This window comes from Aspergillus japonicus, assembly GCF_003184785.1.
Source record: "Aspergillus japonicus CBS 114.51 unplaced genomic scaffold BO86scaffold_51, whole genome shotgun sequence".
Classification (NCBI taxonomy): Eukaryota; Fungi; Ascomycota; class Eurotiomycetes; order Eurotiales; family Aspergillaceae; genus Aspergillus; species Aspergillus japonicus.
Window position 1 is genome coordinate 5206 of NW_020291688.1, and position 17048 is coordinate 22253.

Consider the following 17048-nt stretch of genomic DNA (forward strand, 5'->3'; position numbering starts at 1 on the left):
CCCCCACAACAAAGCAGGCAATCGCAAACCTAACGACCCTCATAATCCTTCGCCAAGGTCCCCAGATACCCCTCCAACTGCTTCCCGCCCGCAAACACCGGGTTAACATCCAACAAGATAAACAGCATCCGGCCAGGCAGCGTGCCGTTGCCCGTCACATTGATCCACTTGTGCGCCGTCGCGCGGTTGACGCAGGTATCGCCGGGGCGCATGAGCCGCTCCTCCCCGGAGTCCAGCACCAGCTTGAAGACGCCCTCGATCACGACGCCGTAGTCCAGGCTGACGGCGCGGTGGAGGGGGGACTCCACGCCCGGAGCGAAGTCGATGAGGCGGGCGACCGTGCCGTTGTGGACGTGGATTCCTGGCTGTTGTGGGATGGTGTTGTTAGTGGAGTTCGCGAGCATGAAGAAGGTGGGTGCGGCGCGGTAGGCAAACCTCATTCTCGCGGGCGTACTTGATATCGACATCGTCGTTGAGCTCCACGGGACTCTGGTTGGTCGAGTAGATGATATTGCCGATGGCCTGCTGCTCGCCCAGGACCCGGTGGTGGTCCCCGTTGTCGGTGGCCAGGAAGACGGACTGGCCTTGCGCGTCGTGGCCGGTGATGTGCCGCACGACGCGGCTCAGGCCGGTGACTGGGAAGTCCGTGGTTACGTAGCCTACGCCGCCGGGGTAGGTGTTGTCCGAAAAGATGTTCTTATCGGTGGTCATGATGATTGTGGGAAATTTCAGGGACAAAAGAGGGGGTTTGATAGAGGAGTTGTTGCGTGGGTGTGGTTGAAGGAGATGTAGATGGGAAGTAGATTATCGGCAACGGCTTCGTCTAATATATACCTTTCCCCTGTACTCCGTGCAGTGCATGGCGTAAGGATTATCCCGCAGCTTGCTGCTTCCTCGATACGAGCATCGTCTTCGTCTCCGAGGGTTCACTCGATGCTCCTCTCCGTGCCGGAAGCCCCCGGAAACAAAAAACCATACTTCTCTGACCATTTGCCAGTTGTGGAGCAGTCTATCACAATGCATGTACGGAGTAGTCGTGAGGGGCATTATGCCGGATTTCCCACCAACTACTGCAGTGGGGGTAGTCGCGAGCCGCTTATCTGTATCTGACATGCAGCTGGAACGGCCTATCTGCAGCTAAGCTACGACCAGGACGTGCATGTTGAAGGATCTACGACGGAGTAGCGGATGAGGCCGCAGCTTTTAGTGCTTACTCTGGACCCAAAATCCCTGTCTGCAACGTCGCAGCAGAAAGTAATTCACTAACGCGGAGAAAAAGGCCAAGGTATGCACAGTCGGAGGTGTCTGATTGATCAATCCGGATCATGCAGACTCCCAATGCCTTAGCGCGAAGCCGTCAAGGTCGTCCCGCCATCCACTATCAGGTCGCTTCCAGTGATGTAGCTCGAACGGGGGCTGCACAGGAAGATCACCGCGTCGGCCACTTCCTCGGGGTGGGCAATGCGTCCCATGGGGACCGCCGCCTTGATGAAATCGGCCAGCCCGTCCACCCCCGCCACAGCCTCCTGGACCATCGGGGTATCCACCCATGATGGACACACGCAATTCACCCGGATGCCATGATCCACATTGTCCAGAGCTAAGGAACGCATGTCAGCGCGGCTCCAGGCCAAAGGGTGAAAACCCGCGAAGGTATGCGGCCGATAACTCACCTGCGTTCTTGCTCAAACCCAGAACTGCATGCTTGGATGCCGTGTAGGGCAGGACGCCCGGTGCCGCAACCTTGGAGGAAGCAGAGCCCAGATTGACAATCGCCCCGCGGGTTTCGCCGCGATTGGTCGCCGACGATGAAGAATTCGTGACGGGCTCCTGGCTTCGCATCACGGCCGAGACCTCGCGAGTAACGAGAAACGTGCCGATGGTGTTCACCTCAATGAAGCGCTTGATATCAGCCAACGAGAGGCTGACGATGTCGGTCCCTTGTTGGACGCCAATCTGTCACGGCACGCAATCAATTAACTCAATTTGCAGAAGGAAAGTTTCAACGAAGGGTGGCGACAAACCCCTGCGCAATTGACACAATAGTCGATGCGGCCGAAAGCCTGTACCGCCTTATCAACAGCACGCTTGACCGAATCCTCCTTCGTGATATCGACCTGGATGGCTTCGGCGCGAAACTTGGGGTTGGACGCCACTGGAACGCACTGAGCGCCCACGGTCTCGGCGGCGGACACATCTAGATCGGCAACGATAACGCCAGCCGCACCTTCTTTGGCAAACAGCAGAGCACAGGCCTTGCCTATCCCACTTCCTATCGCAACGGTCAGCATTGGTTCGGAGGGATTTCATCAGATAGCTTCTTGTGCGCTTACCCCCGCCAACGACGAGTGCGTAGCCAGTAGTCTCCATGCTGCTAGAATAGGCGTACAAGTGGGGTCAGTACAGGTGGTGTACGGTTGAGGAAAACCTCTCGCCACGGAGGGTGTTGACAGGGTCAATTTATGTCTCCAAGTGGGCTGCTATTTGTCATGATAAGCTTATGGGTGTACTTTTGCTACCCCAACGGGAAGATGCCTGATGTGATTGCCCCCTTCCTTCCGATACGAGACAAAGTAATTGGTAGTGATAATGCAGAACGCTGATGACCGGGCAAGCGGAATCACTACCCTGGCATGGATGTAGTCTCGTCTGACCGAGAATCCTATTCGCTGACGCGGAATTGGGTCCCATCTACTGCAACGTCGTGAAGTATATATAGCTGGGACGAGACGAGGAGATGAGGGCTGTAGCGACCGGATACTCTCCTCTCTTCTTTCTTTCTTTCATCATCATCTTCTGAGACTCGATACCATGTCTGATTCTGAGCCTGTCATGGTGGGATTTCCCACTACCCCCAGTACCATGTCAGATCCTACTCCCGACGGCACTGAAACCCAAGACCGTCGGCCCTGTGATGGGGATGACAGTGCCATGGAGTCTCTCCAGGCCGACCCCCCATGTATCATTGGAATGGGTATGGCGTCTTTCAATCCCACCTGAAAGTTCATAGCACTAACCCCGTGGTCAACAGCGTGCCGCCTTCCAGGAGACATCCGCTCCCCCTCTGATCTGTGGGATTTCCTCGTCGAAGAGAAGTCCGGCCAAGGCCCTGTGCCTGCCGAGCGATACAACATCAAGGGCTATTACCACCCAGATGGACATCGCAGTGGCGGCATGGACGTTCCTGGCGGGTACTTTATCAACGAGGACGTCCGCCAGTTCGAGAACAGCTTCTTCGGTATCAACAACCTCGAGGCAACTTATATGGATCCGCAGCAACGAAAGTTGCTGGAGGTAGTATACGAGTGCCTCGAAAGTGCCGGCACCAGCATGAAGAGCATCTCTGGATCGAATACCGGTGTCTTCGTCGGTAATTTCTCAGTCGACTACCAGCCCATGCAGACCCGGGATCCAGACTACCTGCACCGGTATACGTCCACCGGTTCCGGCGCTACCATCATGTCGAATCGTATCAGTCATGTGTTCAATCTCCACGGACCGAGCTTCACGCTGGATACGGCGTGCTCCTCATCGGTCTATGCGCTGCACCAAGCTTTGACGGCGATGAAGATCGGAGACTGCGACAGCTGTATCGTGGCCAGTGCCAACTTGATCATGTCTCCCGAATTGCACATTGGTGCGGCTAAGGGTGGGGTGCTGTCCCCCACAGGCACCTGCCACACCTTCGATGCTTCAGCCGATGGCTATGGCCGTGCAGAGGGTGTAAACGCGATTTACATCAAGCGTCTATCGGCTGCGCTCAGAGATGGTAACCCGGTGCGAGCAGTGATCCGGGGGAGTGCAATCAATGCGTAAGTAATCGTACCGTCCACAGAGCCCGACAACACAGGATGGCTGATAAAAGGTATCCAGCAATGGAAAAACTCCCGGTATCTCATTGCCCAGCCGTGAGCTTCAGGAGACAGTAATGCGGAAGGCATACCAGAACGCGGGTCTAGACTTTGCTAGCACAGACTATGTCGAGTGTCATGGCACCGGTACGCCTGTTGGTGATCCAATTGAGGTTGATGCAGTGGGACGGTGCTTCTCCCCACGTCCGGAAGTTCAACTCCTAATCGGATCCGTAAGACTCCCCAGCGACTGAATGCTGATTGCGGATATATTGTCTGACTGATTTGAACATAGGTCAAAACCAACGTGGGACACAGCGAAGCTGCAAGTGGCCTGACGTCAGTCCTGAAAGTCGCCATGGCATTCGAGAACGCCAAAATCCCACCATCGCGAGGCGTGGTCAAGTTGAATCCCAAGCGTGAGCATTCCCACATCAGCCCCAACCCTGACCGCACGAAGCTGACTCACTCGGATTCCAATGTGCTATAGTCATCCTAGAGGAGCGAAACCTCAAGATCGCAACCAAGGTGGAGGAGTGGCCACGGGCACTACGCCGAGCCAGTGTCAATTCTTTCGGCTACGGAGGCGCCAATGCCCACGTTATTCTGGAGTCCATCCAGAGTTACCTGGGCGACAATTATCGGGAACAGATCAGAAGCATTTCGGGCCCATCGGTGTCTGAGACTCCGCAGCTGCTTGTGTTGCCTGTGTCTGCGTCTTCGATCTCGTCTCTCGAAGCGCGCATGAAAGGTGTAGCCCGGGCTGTAGCACAGAATCCGGGTCAAGAAGCACTTGCAAATCTGGCATACACGCTTACCAAGGGTAGGGACCACCTACAGTATCGCAGCTTCCACATCGCCAGCGCGGATGGTAAATTGAACCTTGGAGAAGACGCAGCGACACCCGGCAGGTCAGACAAGGGGTATCCTTTCGCCTTCGTTTTCACCGGCCAGGGCGCACAGTATGCCGGCATGGCGAAAGAGCTTTTGCTCCAGAGTGAACATTTCCGAGCTACGATCCATGGTCTGGATCGTGTGCTCCAGCGACTACCGGTCCCGTACGCCCCGAACTGGACCATTGAGCAGACTTTGCTCAATGACGACCCCAAAACAAGCGATATCAACAAGGTTACCCACAGCCAACCTATTTGCACCGCTATCCAGATAGGAATAATCGAGTTGCTGCGCAGTTGGGACGTGCAGCCCGCGGCCGTTGTCGGCCACTCGTCCGGAGAAATTGCTGCAGCTTACGCAGCAGGACTGCTGTCTTCCACCCAGGCCATTCTGGTGGCGTACTATCGTGGATACGCCGTCGGAAAGTTGCAGACAAAGGGATCGATGATGGCCGCTGGCATAGGAGCCGAGGCGGCCAAACAATTGATCAAAAGTCAAGGGTTGGAGACCCAGGTTCAGGTTGCCTGTGTCAATGCACCAGAGAGCGTAACCCTCAGCGGCTCATCTGAGGCAGTTGATGCCATCCATGAGGAGCTCCAGGCCCAGAAGAAGTTTGCCCGCAAGCTCGACACGGGAGGACGGGCTTATCACTCTCACATGATGAAGGAGGTCGGTCCCCTCTACGAGGAGCTCCTCGCCGATTTGCTCACCCTGCCGGGTGACGATAAGCAGGAGAGTCCTGTCAGTGGTTCTGAGGTGAAGATGTATTCATCTGTCGGTCATGACCCGACAGAGCTGCGCGTGCTAGATCGCAATAGCACCAGAGCCACCAACCTGGCGGCCTACTGGCGGGAAAACTTGGAGCAACCGGTTCAATTCAACTCCGCCCTGGCGACACTGGCTGCCGGAGGAAAGCGACACCTGATAGAGATTGGCCCTCATTCGACGCTGAAAGGGCCGATACAGCAAATCCGGGCAGCAATGGGGCTTGATCAGAGTTCACTTCCTTATTCCGCTACGCTGGTACGGAAGGTCGATGCCGACGTGAGTCTGAAGCAATTGGCTGGCACTTTGTATGCCGCTGGCCACGCCCTCAACTGGGATAAAGTCGATGGTCTGCCGCGGTCTGGCTTGGAGGCCGTGCATTCACTTCCGCCTTACCAGTGGGACTATTCGAGCGGTCTTCGCTGGAGCGAGCCTCGTGCCAGCGTCGAGATTCGGAACAGGAAGCATTTGCGTCACGAACTTTTGGGAACGCTGGCTCTCACCGGCAATAACATCGACTTTACCTGGCGCAACTTACTGCGGCTGAGTGAGATGCCCTGGATACAAGATCATATGCTCGAGGGGCAAGTGGTCTTCCCTGCAACGGGATACATTGCCACTGCCATTGAGGCTGTCTCGCGGATTACTGGAGTCAAAGATCGGTCGAACAAGTCTAACGTAGCCTTCCATATCCGCAACATGAATATCAGCGCTGCTCTTGTGGTTCCCGAAGAGAATGACCCCGCGGCCAAGGATCTCGAGCTTCATACCACCATGTCTCTGCGCAAGTCATCAACGGCAAACACATCCGCTTATTGGTATGATTTTTCTATCACATCCTGGGCTGCAGGGCAGACCACAGTTCACTGCACCGGAAGTATCCGTCTGGCGGAACCCAGAACTGGGGCCGGGAAGGGCAGCGTGACTGTCAAAGACGACAAAGGTTTTGAGGCTTGGGCAATGACGCGGTGGTACTCCAAATGGCGGCAGGAAGGCCTGTGCTTTGGTCCGCAGTTTCAGTCTCTGACAAGCCTCCGAACGGACAGCGCACGAACTCGAAACGAGGCTATCAGTGTTACACATTTGGATCCCCCAAACACTGAACACAAAGAGGAATACCCTGTGCACCCAATCACGCTCGATGCTTGCATCCAGGCAGCAATTTTGGGAGGCACTGCAGGACGGCTGTCCTCGCTGAAGGCATACCTCCCTGTGTTCATCGCAGATTGTCAAATCCAACCACCGCAGGAACCTCTCTCTGGCAGCGAGGTCGAAATCCACGCACGCTCGGTTGAAACGGGTTTCAATAGCCGAAAGGTTGACAGCACTTTGTGGGATGCCCGTGGGGCGCCGATTGTTGAATTCACCGACGTGCGCATGTCGCTATATACCGGCAAGAGTGGATCTCAGACCCAGCCTGAAAGCAACTCTCCTCTGGATTTGTACCTGCAGCGTCAGCCCACATTGCGGGTGCACTGGAAGCCTGACATGCTGCGACTAGCCCCAAATGCTGACAGCCACCTCCGACGTTATGTCACCAGCTTTGTGGATCGTCAGGCGCCAGATATTCAGGACGACGAGAGTCTGGGCATCATCGGTGCTCTTATCGATCTGGCCGGACATAAGTTCCCACGTATGCGTGTCTTGGAGCTCGGTGGTGATCAGCTCGGATACAAAGCTCAACAATGGTTGCAAATCCTAGATAAAGACACCGCGTTTGCGCGCTGTCGATCGTGGCATGCCGGGTCTGTCGACGAGGACGGATGTTTCACAATCCAAGACAACATTGACGGACCTTTCGAGGTCCTCATCCTTCCAGGCGTGGGTCCCCACTCTCCTCCAAATCATAAACTTACATTGTGGCTGACCGCTATTATCTGATGATTAGCTTACCAGTTCTAAACAGCAATGGATTCAAGCTGCCGAGCCGATTTTGTCGTCACTCTCTGACCAGGGAGTGATCATAACGAGGATTTCGGACGAGGCGGTGGAAGCATTGGCGAAGGCAGGGTTCACCCTGTTTGATGTTGGGAAGCGAATTCTGTTCGCGACGCGTCCAGCTGCGACGAGCAATCTCAAGGGCCGTAATGGATTCATCGTGGTAAGTTTGTGATGGTTCGCCCTCTTAGCTGATGATGTACTGATAGTCCGCCAGATTCCGCAAAACCCAGCCCCAGCAGTGACTAGCTTTGCCAACAGCCTATCTGAGTTTCTCACGACCAAGGCTACCCTTAGTGCCGTGAAAGTCGTCCCGATCGACCAAATTCAGACTGTAGGGCTCACCGAAAAGGATATCTGCGTGTCGTTGTTGGAAGCCACGCGAGAATACCTGGCCACGATGAGCCCGCAGCAGATGGACTGGCTGCGTGTCATGACTGATGTGGCGACCGATCTTTTATGGGTGACCGGGGCCAACATGCTCAGCAGTCAGCCCGACCCCAACCTAACCCTAGCCAACGGTCTGTCGCGCGCGTTGATGCTCGAACAGCCGGCTCTACGGTACTCTGTCCTCGACCTCGGATCTTTCCAGTCGCTGGAGTCCCTTGATCACGTTGAACGGGCCTGTGAGAACGTCGTGCAGGCCCTAGTCACCCGTCAGACTGCCGACGATTGTGAGTTCATTCAAGTCGATGGTCTTCTCTACGTCAGCCGCTTTGGGCCAGACTTCGGCGTCAATGCGGCATTCCGGCGGCGACTGGACCCGGAAGCTCCGATAGCGAAGGAGACTTTGGAAGCTGCCAAGCCAGCACAGCTCTCTATTGGCCGTGCGGGAGTGATGGACTCTATGCATTTCCAACAGCTGGCGCCCGAAACCACCCCTCCTGCCGCGGGCTACGTCGATATCGCCGTCAAAGCTGTCGGCTTGAATGCCAAGGACGTATATGCCATCAACGGTCGTGTTGACACCCGGGATAAGACGACAGCACTTGATTTCGCAGGTGTCATCACGGCAGTTGGGCCTGATGTGCGACACCTCAAGGTGGGTGATCGCGCTGTGGCATGGATGCCCAGTCATTTCCGAACAACCGAGCGTGTGCCCGCAGGCGCCGTCCACCGGCTACTCGACCACGAGGAACTTACTGTAGTTCCCACGCTATTGACCGTCTATGGCACGGCCTTGTACGCATTGCATGACCGCGCGCATATCCGTGCGGGTGAATCCATTTTGATTCATGCCGGCTCCGGGGGGGTTGGCATTGCAGCCATCACGCTGGCCCAACAGCTCGGCGCCATCGTTTATACCACGGTTGGCTCGCCCGCAAAGCGGGACTACCTCATCCGCGAGTTAGGAGTGCCAGCCTCTCATATCTTCAATTCGCGAGATGGGTCGTTCGTTCCTGCCATCAGGGAAGCCACTGGAGGCCGGGGAGTAGACATCGTGCTTAATTCGTTGGTAGGAGATCTCATGCACGAGAGTTGGGACTGTCTCGCTGAGTTCGGTCGCTTTGTCGAAATCGGCAAGCGGGAACTTCTCGACGCTGGCAAATTGGATATGCGCGTTTTCCTCCGCAACGTCACCTTTACAGCCTTCGATTTGTCGGAACTCTTCTACGCCAAAGATTCATGGAACCGATCCATCTGGGATCGTCTCATGGCCGAAACGATGACGTTGTACCGTGAAGGAAAGATCCAGCCTCCTCCATTGAAAGTCTTTGATATCACCGAGGTGGCGCAAGCATACCGTTTCTTTGCGAATAAAGACCGTGTCGGTAAGGTGGTCATTTCGATGGAAAATGCTAAAGCTCGTGTTCCAGTAAGTAAACGCAGACACAGTCAATGGGAAAAAGAAAAACACTATTCAAGCAAATTCACTAATGCACGATTCAGGTCATGCCCACTCTATACCGAACCACGTTTGATTCCGACAAGGTTTATCTTCTCATCGGCTGTCTAGGGGGTTTGGGTCGCAGTCTGAGTCGCTGGATGATGACGCGAGGAGCGCGACATTTTGTCTTCCTCGGTCGCTCCGGCTTGGACCGAAGCAGTGCTCAACAGCTGGTCTCACGTCTCGAAGGGGCCGGGGCGCAGGTGGCGGTGGTGCGAGGAGACGTCAGCAAAGCTGCCGATGTCCAAGCCGCAGTGGCCGCTTGTGTAGCTCTGGGACGTCCCATCGGCGGCGTGGTGCAGGCGGCCATGGGCCTACACGAGGCTCTGTTCACACGCATGCCCAACGAGGCCTGGCATACCGGTATCGATCCGAAATGGCAAGGCACCTGGAACCTGCATAATGCATTGGAAGGCCACGACGACCAGCTTGACTTCTTCCTGCTCACCTCTTCGGTTTCCGGCACCGTTGGTACGGCTACGGAGAGCAACTATTGCTCCGCCAATGGCTTCCTGGATGCCTTTGCCCGGTGGCGTCGCTCGCAGGGCAAATGTGCGGTCGCCGTTGGGCTGGGCATGATCTCCGAGGTGGGATATTTGCATGAAAACCCCGACATCGAGGCACTCCTCCTGCGCAAGGGCATTCAGCCGCTCAACGAGGAGGAGTTCCTGCAGGTGCTCGACCTTGCCCTCGAGAGCGAGGCCGCGCATAAGCTGGATGAAGCCCATATGCTCACCGGGCTGGAACCGGCGGGCGTGCGCGAACTCAGCGCCCGCGGGTTCGACGTGACGAGTCATGGAGTGTTGGTGGAAGCGCGCGCGGGCATTCTCTCGGCTGCGCTGCTGGCGGAGCAAGAGGTGCGCGCTGGGGGCTCGGGCGAGGCTCGGGGATCCGATCGCCAAGTGGTGACTTCGGCAGCCCCCTGGTTCAAAGAGCTTCCGTCAACCATGACGGGGACCTTTGCGTCCGAGGCAGATGCCGAGAGCCTGCTGGTTGCCATCGTCCGACTTTTGAAAAAGCGGTTCGCCAATCTGATTTTGATGCCCTTGGATCAGATTGATGATCAGAAGCCTTTGCCCGAATTTGGGGTAGACAGCATGATTGCTTCGGAGTTCCGGACTTGGTTCTGGACGGTTTTCCGGGTCGATATCCCATTCCTTGATATCATGAGTGTGAGGAAGAACCTGAGTCTGTTGGCTCAGTTTGTGGAAACAAAGCTACCACAGAACTGAGCGGCAGAGCATGAGTATGCTGGATGTCGGGCTGGGTTGAATCACATTGTTGTATGGAGTGGAGTGGAGTGGAGTAGAGTGGAGTACATTGTTGTAGATTACATTGCTCTTAGCCAGATGTTTCGGTAGGAAAGAACAGGACCGTCCTGCCGTTTTTCACCGCCTGCCTTTATCTATTCTGATATATCGGACTCAATTCCTACGCAACCTTAGTCAACTTAAGAATGTTTCCTTTCTACTTCAGGGCCAAATTAGTACCGCTTTTCAACTTACTAAAACAGCCTAGAATACAAAGAAGTATACTTTCTAAATCAAGTATGTAAACTCCGACTATAGCCTAAGTTCCACCGCTCCATGAGTCATCGTCATCACTATGGCATGTGTTATGGAATCCCTTCAACACTTGAACACCTTCCCAAGTTCTCTCATCCAGTACACAAATCCAAACCGTTATCCATAGAACCAAACCCTCCCCTCACAGCAGTGTAATCTACAATTCCAGAATGCCACCCAGCAATCCATCCGCCCCCTTAGAAATTCAATACGCCCAAGCATCAAACCTCGGCACCCTCGTGGACATCGAGATCCGCTCGTTCCCATCCTCCAATTACATGCGCAGCACGTACAAGGGCTGCGATCCGCGGGCCGTCCACACCTTCAAGACCGTCTCCGCCCTCGAGTACTTCGCCAAACCCGAGTGCCATCTCCTGGCGGGGGTCTTGGGGGGTGATGACAACATCGCGTACGGCCGGTGGCATATCCCAGCGATTTATGGGTTCGAACGAGCCGTGGACACTACTTTGAGCAGCGATGCGCAGGCGCAGGTGCGGGATACGTGGGCGTACGCCCCGGAGTTGAATCGGGGGACCTACTCGTTTTACGAGGAGATGGTACAGCGGAGTCGGGGTCGGCATCTCCGGAAGACTGATTTTGGTTCGTGCACCTATTTCGCCACTCTACGTGAACATCTAAGGGTTTCAGCGTCAATTTATGATGCGGCTGATTGTGAAGAGTGAACCATATTGACTGCTAGGCATACGGCTAGTCCTGGAGCTACTGTGCGTCCTACCGGAGTACCAACGGATGGGAGTTGGCAGTGCGTTTCTCGAATGGGGCATCGAGAGAGCAGACGCCTGTAACGCCCGGATCTATCTGGAGGCGACGATGGAAGGGGTGCCCGCGTATTTGAAGCACGGGTGGAGGGTCGTCGAGGAGGTACGGCTGGATTACACGGAGCGTGGTGGAGAGGGGAGTCAGAGGTTCGCGTTGATGATCCGGGAGCCTGGGGGTGTGGGTTTGCGTGAATGAGAATCGCTTTACACAAAATATACCTACTGTTCGATCATGATCCTGTTTACACGTCCTACAGAACCTACTTTTACATATTCTACGTAACCCGTCCTAGTCCTTTCAGTCTGTAAATGACATTCTCTTTATTCACCTGTTATCAGAACTCTGCAGCTATTGCACTGTATCGTTGTATCATGGAATATCTGAACCCTCTAAGCTGATCCCCTCACCCCCATCCGAGTGTATGTCCCTTAACTCTATCCACAGTCCATAAATGCATCCTCCCGAATCACCCACTTACAATACACCTCCCAAACATCCCCAAATCTACTCCTCCAACCCAGCACCCACCTTCTCCCCTCTCCACCCCAACCACGCCACAGTAATCAACGCCTTCAACCCGACCGCCGTCCACAACGCCCCCTCCAAGCCAGCCTCACTCCTCGCCCACGCCGCCCCGATCACCACCCCGACCAACAACCCGACCACCGCCCCGACGCGCCTCCACACATCGGGACTCCTGACCACCGCCCCCAGCCGCTGCGCCTGCAACACCGGCGCGGAGAACAGATCACAGTAGATACTGGTCAACACGACGGACGTCAACGCCGCGAACCCCAGCGCGCGACTGGCGACCGCCTGCCCGCTACTCTGCAGCGCCACGAGCGCCAACGGCACGGCGACCGTCCACTCCAGCCCCCCCTCCCCTTCCTTCTTCCCATCTGCCCGATACACGCGGGTAATCGTCGCCGCGCCGGCGATACACAGCGCCTGGAGCGCGAACGACCCCGCCAACGCGCCGCGGGCTCTCGGGCTGCGGGCGTGGCGGTGGATTCCGGCAAAAAGCACGCTGCCCGTGCAGAAGCTCCCGATCGAGAGGAGCGATTTCTGCCACCGCGTCGTGCCGTCCAGGCCGGCCAGGCCGAGCCCCGCGTACACGGTGTTGCCCGTTTGCATGGACACGAAGGAGCCCCAGATGAAGACGGCTGTGGAGTCTAACAGGCCGGTGATTGTGTAGCTGGTTAGCAGGAGGAGGTCGGTCCAGCGCTGCGAGACCGGGGTCGTGAGGTGCGTGTGCAGGCGGCTGAGCCGTGTTGCTGGGGGGGTGGTGGTGGTGGTGGTTGTTGGAGTGGTGGTGGTGTTGCGGGTGTTGCGAGTGCCGCCTAGGAGGGGATCGCGTTCGTGCGCCGGGAATTCTTGGTAGGGCATTGTGGTTGGTTCTTGCGGCATTGGCGGAGGGACGGGAGGTTCGGGTGCTGTGGTGGTGGTGGTGGTGGTGGTGGTGGTGGTAGGTGTACTGGGTGTTCGCAGAGGACGGAAGCTGGGGCCTGATGGTGGTCAGTGTTCCTGCCGGGTTAAGGTGGGAAGGGAAGAGGAAGGCAATCCACTTGCCGGAAGCCTGGAATTGAGATCGGGCGATGATATCAGATTCAGGGGTTTTGTCGAGATTGGTGACACCTTGGAACATAGAATTATTTGTAGTGCAGCCAGACGCGCTGCGTCACGCTTCGTTGACGTCGCGATGATCCTCTGACGTCTGTGCTCCGCCCTATAGGGCTGGACAGTACTTGATATGCCTCTAATTCTGTAAGTTGAGCTTGGCTTGCTGGGCCGTCCGGGCTTAAACTGGTTCAAGCGTACGCTGGCGTGCCGAGGAGTTCCGAGCAAGCAAAGACAAAACACATGGACCGACCAGAGCCACGGCGTCCGCCTGTCGTGCTGCCCCACCCTCCCGAAGGGGTCCTGCACACTGCAGCTCCAGGCTCGGAGAAAAGAAATCAATGCTGGTTTGAGTGCTTTTGTCAATTGATGAAGACATTTACAATAGTAAGACCTAGAGACTAGTGACCCCTGATTGATGGAAAGAGTGACAGCATATACAACTAGAAGTGAAGGGTGCTTCAAGAAACAAGTACGATATAGTATACATGTGCCTGATGGCAGCGATGGTATTTACAAGGCTCGGGTGAGCCTAGCGTGCGTGGCATGCGAGGGTGGCCCATCGCTATTTGGAGAACAGCCGTTGGAACCAGCTCATCTCTTCCCGCCTCTTCTTCTCCTTCGCGTTCTTAATGCTTGCCCAGATGATTCCCGTGAGATAACCACCAATGTGCGCCCAATGGTCGAGGGCAGGGGCGCGGAAGGTCATCGCCAGACGGACGACTTCAGCAGCGACGATGGTGGAAAGGATAAACCACCCACGGGCTGATACCACGCTTTGCCATTCTTCGGGGAGAAGGTAGAAGGTGAGATTGTCGCTGTAGAGAACATGATTAGTGAGATGGTTCGTCAGACGAACAAGAAAGAGATGCTTACTTCGCGTGAAGTATACACCAGCCTGCGACAATTCCAGAAATCGCTCCACTGGCTCCAAGAGCGGTGACAGTCCACTGGCCCAGAAGAACATGCGCTGACAGAGAAAGGAGGGATCCGACGACACCGGATGCCATGTACAAGCTCAAGAACTCGCCCCGACCGACCTCATCGTGGACTAAATAAATAAAGGTTAGTTCACCAGAATTGTGACGGGTAGGCCAAGGGACTCACGTCGTGTGCCAACGAACCAAAGCATTACCATGTTGACACTCAAATGCAAGGGCTTCTGGTGGCTGAAGACATTGCCAACAATGCTAAATGGACGAGGATAGGCGGCAACACTGATGAAGTAGCGGTTGAGCAGTCTCCAGGATGGCGGCCATGCCCGCCATAGAACAAATATTCCGACGTTGATGCCAATGATACCCATTAAAGTGGCAGCAGCGCGAGGAGTGTCTGGCCACAGCCGATCTGCTCGCGCGGGAGGTTCATAAAACACGGCAAAGGCATAGCAAAGACCCAGGGCAATCAGACTAAAGATGAGCGAAGGCACGATCCGGCGACTCTAATCGCATTGTCAGACCACATCCCATTAATCCTCACAGGGATGATGAACGTACCGTCGTCATGTTCGTCACGTCAATGTCCGTCTCCATAGCACGAAGGTGGTGCTTCTGAACCCAGGCAAGAAGAGGGCGCTCGCGAGGATCCGCGCGCTCACGGACTATTTAGCAGTCAGATCCTAGCAATCCTCTTGATAGTGTCACAAATATAGCTTTACCTTCTAAAGCGGAGGTATCTTCAAACTTCTGCAGGGCAGTGTTCCGTTCCCTCATGCGCTTGTACTTCTCCTGATCCTGCGCCGCACCCTCCAACCACTCCTTGCGTTTTTGCTCGTCTTCGGCCAGAAGTCTCTCTTCATTATGCTTCCGCATCTCCTGGAAAACACTCTTCCCGGAGACGTCCTTGTTCTCGCCCAGCTCCGCTCCGAACTGGCCGCTCTGGGGCTTATAGAGACCCAACTCCTCGGCCCGCTTGATGAGCTTCTGTTCTTCTTCCAGCTCCTCCCGCTCAATGCGGGCCATAATGGCCGCATCCTCGTCCACGGGGTAATGTTCGCGAAGGTAACCGAGGGCTGCGTCGAGACTGTGCGGGCGCACCGAGCAACTGATGTCGACGGGGAGATCCAGGTCCAGGGTACCATTGAGTCGTCGGCCGTGGAGCACGGCGAGGACCCGGTTGCCCATGGACGGGGAGACCTTCGCACGGGCTCCAAAGATGGCATTGATGTCGGCGTGCGAGAAGGGTTCTGCGCGAGGCTTCACCCCATGGTCCACGGCAGGAGGCTTGCTGGAGCGGAGCGGAGCGGAGGTCTGGAACGAACGAGTGGGGACCGGAGAGAAGACGAGCGAGTTTCGACTGTGGCGGAATGTGGAGGCATCACGGAGAGAGCCGAAGGAGCGCGCGGAGAAGATGTTTCTGTGGCGTGAGCTCGAAGGCCGAAGGGAAGAGGTGAGATAACTGGCGAGGGGGAGCGCCTTCGGGCTGACGGAGGGAAAGAGGCTCGAGGCCCTCAGCCCCGGGCATGGAGCGCGCCATGCTATGCCCAAGACATTGCTCATAGCGAGCGACAGTGATCGGAGACCGTGCTACCACAATGCAAGTAAATGACGCGGGCTGACAATGCAATGGGCAAGTAGAAATTCCAAGGAAGCTGGGATCGGTCGATTTTCTCCGGCCGCCGGAAGTTGTTCCGATTGATTCTTGGGTAACGTGCGCTGAAGACGTGAACAGATGAGGACCACAAGAAAACGCTGGAGACAATCACAGCAAAACGCAGTCTGCTCACAATATGAATTCCGAGACTTGAAGATCTTCTTCCTCCAATTCCCCAAACTCTGCTCCAACAAACAGCACCACACCTTTGCTATACAGTAACGCCAAACGCTATCGCAATATAGTCACGTGGTGATAACCCACGGTCTCATCAGTCGCAACGGGGATTAGAACAGACAACCAACTGCCAGCACGCAGAACAAACAAAGCACCTCTTTCCCGAGATCATCAACTCTACCCGAAATCTACCTTGCGACACCAGACCACCCCAGTGACGCAGACAACACATCTACAATCATGTCCGGCGAGTCCCTCCCGATCTCTCCGGCCGCCTTCGCCGAAGCCATCCAAGAGCTACCCCTCCCCGTCCTCTACGCCAAGGTCTCCGAGATCCGCAATTCGATCGCCCACCTGCATCGCTCGAACGCAGAGCTGCAGACCTTCATCGACGAGTCGTGTGAGAGCGATACAGAAAAGCGAGAGCTGGAGAGCTATATCACAGAGAATAAAGATGTGCTCACATCGATGATGGAAAGGGTCACGCTACTCAAAACGGAGGTCGAGAATCGCGGACAACAGTGGATCGAGCTGGACGAGGTCAAGGAGACAAACGGCGATACGCATGAGGCCTCTACGCATCCAAGTCAGCCAAATTCCGCCTCGACGAGGGAAAATGCTTCCGGAGACACACCGGATGGGGGACAAGACGAGGAAGAGGAAGGTGTTTATTTGTAGGGGATCGGATTTTGCAGCTCTCACCGTGGATACTCTCACTCGAAGGTGTCGAGGTCTTTGTTGAGCAGGAGTTTCTTAAAATGATTGATTGTCCCATAGACTTGTATACCCAGGACATAGTCATTTTCAACAGTGCTGCTATCCAGTCAGGCCATATGTACTGTACTTCTGTAGCTGAATCTATATCACTGAGACCAAATCTGTGACAGGTACCCACAGAGTATCTAGTGCTACGGTATGCCTGGAGGTAAAGCTCAATCACCAAGCAGTTATCCATCACATTCGGTGCACTTGATTATCCCA

General features: G+C 55.6%; 6 protein-coding genes across 6 annotated transcripts; 3 read left to right on the plus strand and 3 right to left on the minus strand.

Moving 5' to 3' along the window:
• Positions 1 to 29: 29 nt before the first annotated feature.
• On the minus strand, positions 30 to 2370 carry BO86DRAFT_449968 (NAD(P)-binding protein; the record flags this gene model as incomplete). The annotated part of the gene is made up of 6 exons (XM_025676764.1): positions 30 to 365; positions 436 to 635; positions 1412 to 1600; positions 1674 to 1956; positions 2025 to 2272; positions 2334 to 2370. 6 exons carry the CDS (start codon positions 2368 to 2370, stop codon positions 30 to 32), a joined length of 1293 nt encoding a protein of 430 aa, XP_025524810.1.
• Positions 2371 to 2701: 331 nt separating this feature from the next.
• Positions 2702 to 10615, plus strand: BO86DRAFT_458113 (type I polyketide synthase). Its single transcript, XM_025677267.1, has 8 exons — positions 2702 to 2974; positions 3032 to 3812; positions 3874 to 4084; positions 4147 to 4270; positions 4351 to 7331; positions 7399 to 7611; positions 7666 to 9264; positions 9339 to 10615. Exons 1-8 carry the CDS (start codon positions 2812 to 2814, stop codon positions 10566 to 10568), a joined length of 7302 nt encoding a protein of 2433 aa, XP_025524811.1. The 5' UTR covers positions 2702 to 2811; the 3' UTR covers positions 10569 to 10615.
• Positions 10616 to 11029: 414 nt separating this feature from the next.
• Positions 11030 to 11876, plus strand: BO86DRAFT_367616 (GNAT family N-acetyltransferase; the record flags this gene model as incomplete). The annotated part of the gene is made up of 2 exons (XM_025670164.1): positions 11030 to 11501; positions 11614 to 11876. Exons 1-2 carry the CDS (start codon positions 11072 to 11074, stop codon positions 11874 to 11876), a joined length of 693 nt encoding a protein of 230 aa, XP_025524812.1. The 5' UTR covers positions 11030 to 11071.
• Positions 11877 to 12191: 315 nt separating this feature from the next.
• On the minus strand, positions 12192 to 12947 carry BO86DRAFT_271562 (YoaK family protein; the record flags this gene model as incomplete). The annotated part of the gene is made up of 1 exon (XM_025667222.1): positions 12192 to 12947. A coding segment is annotated over one exon (756 nt), but the record flags the coding sequence as incomplete, so codon positions are not given.
• Positions 12948 to 13752: 805 nt separating this feature from the next.
• Positions 13753 to 15876, minus strand: BO86DRAFT_344216 (rhomboid protease PCP1). Its single transcript, XM_025669172.1, has 5 exons — positions 14956 to 15876; positions 14795 to 14898; positions 14406 to 14739; positions 14175 to 14349; positions 13753 to 14116 (listed from the first exon to the last, which is right to left on the minus strand). The coding sequence occupies exons 1-5, from the start codon at positions 15794 to 15796 to the stop codon at positions 13864 to 13866; spliced, it is 1707 nt and encodes a 568-aa protein (XP_025524814.1). The 5' UTR covers positions 15797 to 15876; the 3' UTR covers positions 13753 to 13863.
• A 324-nt stretch (positions 15877 to 16200) lies between these two features.
• BO86DRAFT_391374 (uncharacterized protein) lies at positions 16201 to 16934 on the plus strand. The gene has a single exon (XM_025672573.1). It carries the CDS (start codon positions 16308 to 16310, stop codon positions 16743 to 16745), a length of 438 nt encoding a protein of 145 aa, XP_025524815.1. The 5' UTR covers positions 16201 to 16307; the 3' UTR covers positions 16746 to 16934.
• The last annotated feature ends 114 nt before the right edge of the window (positions 16935 to 17048 follow it).